This window comes from Trematomus bernacchii, unplaced genomic scaffold (assembly GCF_902827165.1).
Source record: "Trematomus bernacchii unplaced genomic scaffold, fTreBer1.1, whole genome shotgun sequence".
NCBI lineage: Eukaryota > Metazoa > Chordata > Actinopteri > Perciformes > Nototheniidae > Trematomus > Trematomus bernacchii.
In genome coordinates, this window is record NW_022987656.1 from 18281 (window position 1) to 23016 (window position 4736).

The 4736-nt window shown below is 40.7% G+C and overlaps 1 protein-coding gene across 1 annotated transcript; it reads left to right on the plus strand.

Moving 5' to 3' along the window:
- Positions 1-339: 339 nt before the first annotated feature.
- On the plus strand, positions 340-2240 carry LOC117486634 (transmembrane protein 275-like). The gene is given in 5 exon segments (XM_034135138.1): positions 340-384; positions 757-889; positions 892-1088; positions 1090-1254; positions 1256-2240. Coding segments are annotated over 4 exon segments (588 nt in total). The 5' UTR covers positions 340-384; positions 757-846; the 3' UTR covers positions 1439-2240.
- The last annotated feature ends 2496 nt before the right edge of the window (positions 2241-4736 follow it).

A 4736-nucleotide genomic window follows, 5' to 3' on the forward strand; every position in this document is an offset into this window, starting at 1 on the left:
TAGCTGAGTATCTGGGTAGCATTTTCCTGCATGAGCTCTCCTCTCTTGCTAACAGCAAATATACTTTTATCATGGTTTGATCTTACTTTTAAAGAAGCAGTAATAACACATGAACACCACCATGTGTATTTGAATGTCTACAGACTGCTCAGATATTCCTCAATGCATCATAGGCCTATGTATTCAGTACACACATGCACCCACTTAATCACTTCTTTGCCATTGTTGGTTAGAAAGGTTTGCTTCAGAGCTCTGCAGCACCCCAAGTGGTCCATTTTCATTATAACGAGCTGTGGTGTGTCAGCAGCTTCTCACTCTGCCAGCTCACCTGCAGGAGGGGACAGATCTCACAGACTCCTGCACAACATGATGCTCTGATCTGAGGTAAGTGACACTGACAGCAGGGCAAAACAATGTTGTTGTGTGTGTGTTTTAAATGTCTCTTTGTACAATTTGTATTTGTACATGTCTGGCAGCAGTAGTTAAGAAAATTGTAGTTGTGATTCAAGTGTTATGTTTTCTGTTCTAATGATAGCTGCCGTTTTGCACATAGTGCATGTTATTGCCAACATGCACTATGTGTTTCTTTTTTTTCTTACTTGTTGCGATTCAATCATGTATGGAGATGTTTTGAAGCATTTTCGGAATAACTTTTGAAATCAAATTAAAGATCAAATAAAAAAATGTATTTCATTTTCAAAATAGAAAAAATATTTTAAGCGTTTACAACTTCTTACATTTGCCCTCCATTTTCAGCCTCTTCATCATCACCCTCATCTCTCTCTTAGGCGATGAGTTCAGTCATCATCTGATCTTTTGTGGGTCTCAGAAATCTTTTCACGAGACATGGTGCTACCTGAAAAAACCTCCAAACCATGTGCCCCCCAAGAAGACCCCCAGACGCGGCTCTGATGCAGCAGAGCCTGCCCTCCCCGGCCCTGTGCTGCGCCTGCGGCCTGTGCATCATGCTGGCCGGCATCAACATCACCCTGGTGGGAGCCTTCGCCTTTGGCACCTTCATGCCTTCAGGAAACCCCCCAATCATCATCGGACCTCTCCTTTTATTGATAGCATTGGGCTTTTTCACAGGGTTGCTGTGTGCGCAGCAGGAGACCTCCGGCAAACATGGCCCGCAAGGCTAAAGGAGGCGAGAAGTGGGGGCTGATGAGGATGGGGACGGCAGCTTTTGAGATGGAGACGAGCGAGCACACGCTGCAGGACACCACGGCCGTCCAGCTCAGCCCCACCAACTCCCCCCAGCTCCTCTCACAAGTCCAGCTGCAGCCGCGGGGGGGACGCCGGCTGCCAGGATGAAGCCGGGGAGCTGCACATGTCTGAGATGTCAGGCCAGGGTGTCACGGGAGATAAGGGCGCCGTGACCTCTGACAGGAAGCTGAGCAGTCCCACACAGATGCTGCAGAACACTTCCTCTACATAGCATGGACTTTCTTCTGAGCATTGATGTTTGCTTTATTTTTTGCTGTTAACAGAATCAGAATTCGTTTATTAGTTCCCCAGAAGAGGAACATTGACAGTGTAACAACAGAAGTGGCCTAGCAGGTAAAAGAGGCAAGCAATAATGAAAAAGAAGACCTTGTAAAGATAAAATGTTGGGACATCTATAAAATGGTAGGCTTTGACATCAGAGTGACTATAGCACAGTGCAATTGCAAACAAGTGTTTACATTTCAAGTATGGAAATGTTTGGTTTGACTGCCATTTTTAAAGAGGGAAAAAAAGACCCTGATGAATGTCCAAGACTGCAGAGTAAAATGTGATGTGCTAAACCTCTCTGATTGTAGCTTCTTCAATGTGTTCCAGTTTGTGGTTGAACTTGTATTGCTAAATCCCAGGATGTACATTGCCAGAAACAGGAGATGATACCTTAATTAAAGTGCCTGTTTGCGTACTTCTCTTTTAAAAACACCCACTGGATCGACTGTGGTTAGTACTTATCAACCTCCTTTAAAAGAGAAAATATCCAGCCAAGCTTCTCTGAGTCATGAAAGCTGTTCCTGTGTAAACTAAATAACCATCCATGTGTTTTTTTCACACGCTTTAAGAGAAGTGTTATATTTTTGCTTTTAAATGCTTGCATCCGCTGCTGAGTGAGTAATCTGTTGTGTCCAGATGGGTATTCAAGAACAAATTATTATTATGTGTCGTTGTTGCTGCAGACGTCAATACATGTTTGTGGCATCTTTCCTTTTTATAAATAAAGCTGAAATGTTATTTGATCATCAGCTGTATGTGGTGTTTCTGTTCAAGAACCTTGGTGAGGATTTAAAGGTTAAAGGCTATTATGCTTTTGGGGCTTTTCCCTTTCCTGTGTTGAATAGGTTTTTGTGCAAATGGTCTGCAAAGGTTAAAATCCCTGTGCCATCCAGAGGGAAACGCCTCCATTGTACTCCTTTCTTTACTTCCTTTAACATAGTGACATCACTATTACACTCAAGCATCTATAAGCTAGCGCTCCAACACATTGTAGGCTAAGTGACGGGACACCTTTAAGCTGTGACCAATCACAATTGAGCCGGCCAGCTAACCAATCAGAGCAGACTGGGCTCTGGTTTCAGACAGAGGGTGAAAAGAGGGGCTGCAGCACAGGCAGTATGAGAAAAATAAAGAGCTTTTTCATCATTAAAGCATGGAGACATGTCACATTAGAGGCACAACATACAAATAGGAACCTGAAAATAAACACAATAGGGCCCCTTTAAAGAAGTTAACTCGTTGTGTAGCATGCAGCTTAACAACACCATAAAAAACACAAAAGCACATACATGTCGGGCTACGTAACGAAGGTACACGTCATGCGGAGATAATGAAATTGTTATCTAAGAAAAGCCAGCTGCGGCAGTGCAAACAGCTCCTTCCTGACATGTTGCCCATCACTTGGCATCTCAACCAACAGATGCTGGCAGAGGCGAAAGCTCTGTTTACTCATCATTATATAACTGATGTCCACAAACACAGAAAGACACACAGTGTGATCCCCACAGACAACTCACCCACTGGAAAAGATAACAGGACAGACACTGCTTGCTGTTCTTGCTTTAAGACTGGCTGCAAGCAGGCCGTGTGAATGTCTGCGGTTAACTAGTGATTTAGAAATATGACTGCAGTGTTTCCATAAGCGACGATGACATGTTTTGATAACCTGAGCTCATTTCAGTAACTATGAGATCATGCTGCTCTGAAGGATGGATAAGTGAAATGAATTTAGTGCAGGGCTGGTTGACACAGTGGAATATTAATTCAGACAAGTGATATAGTTAGCAGCCATTACATGATATCTATTGTCCAGTTATGATTCATAGTGGTCACCTGGTTTGAATGTTATCAGCCAATGAAATAGGTGTTCTCAATGGTTGTCAGTCTCATTTATGTGATTTGAATATCACACCAACTTTTAATCCAATCAGATCCATTCACCACCCCGATATGATGGACATGGACAATTATATCATGCTTGTAAAGGGAAGGATTATTGATGACTACACTATATTAAATATTAAGACAGATCAGTGTATGTTTGCATAAAACAGAAGACACGATGGTAAGATTACACAAATGGAGCACTCTTAAAATAGTTTACACTTTTTTACCAATAATAATCTTACACTGTATATTGGCATCTTTTTACGAAAACTGTTTTAAAGGGGCCCTATTATGGGGTTTCGGGCCAAGGGGGAGTGTGTGGGAGAGAAAGCTTTGGGATTTTAGCCTTTGCGGACCATTTACATGCACAAAACATATAAAACACACTACTTTCTTTCTTATTGTTCTTTATTGTAATGATCCCATGGTGATTTAAAGAGAAATGTGCGAGGCACTTTTTTTTTTATCACACCCCACTCATTAAAGTCATAATTTGCGAGTTTAATAATGATATTGAGGCTGAGGGCTCATAATCACACGAGTGTCACTGAGAGCTGAATGAATCACAAAAGGCTGCGGCGGAGTATATTACTTTTATGCAAATAGCTGCCATCAGAACGAGGAGCGTGTTCAGTGAGCATACAATGAACTGGAATCACATACAACAGCTAAATAAATAAATTACATTTCAGCTGACACTTTTATTGTTGTATAATAATACATATTACAATATTCGTGAAGCTTCTTATAAAAGAATCCAGCTCCACTGATGGAGATAGAGTTACTTAAAGTGAGATAACTCCACCTGCTGGAGAGAAGATAGCAGTAATAGTGAAATTAGAAACGACTAGGCTACTAATGGAGTCTTTTAGGCAGAGGTGGTAGAGGAGTCAGATTGTATACTAAGGTTAAAGTAGCAATGCTTAATTGTACAAATACTCTGTAAAAGTGCATTCAAAATCTTAGTTAATTAAAAGTACAAAAGTATTGGTATCAAAATATACTTCAGAATCAGAATCAGAATACCTTTATTAGTCCCACGGAGGGGACATTTGCATCGTTACAGCAGGAAAGAGCCACAGACAGCTTAATGTTACCTATGTTAAGCATAGAAAGTAAAAGTACACGTTATGCAGAATGATATATATTTAATGACTGGATTGTGATTATTGATGCATTAATGTGTTCATCACAGCTGGTAATTGTGGAGCTTATTTTAATTACTTTATATATACGGCTGCTGGCTATGTTAACCTATAAATATATGTTAATGTTTATTTATAATTGTATTTGTATTAGCTTATAATATGAATCTGTATTGTATAAAAAGTAACTAAAACTGTCTGACAATTGTA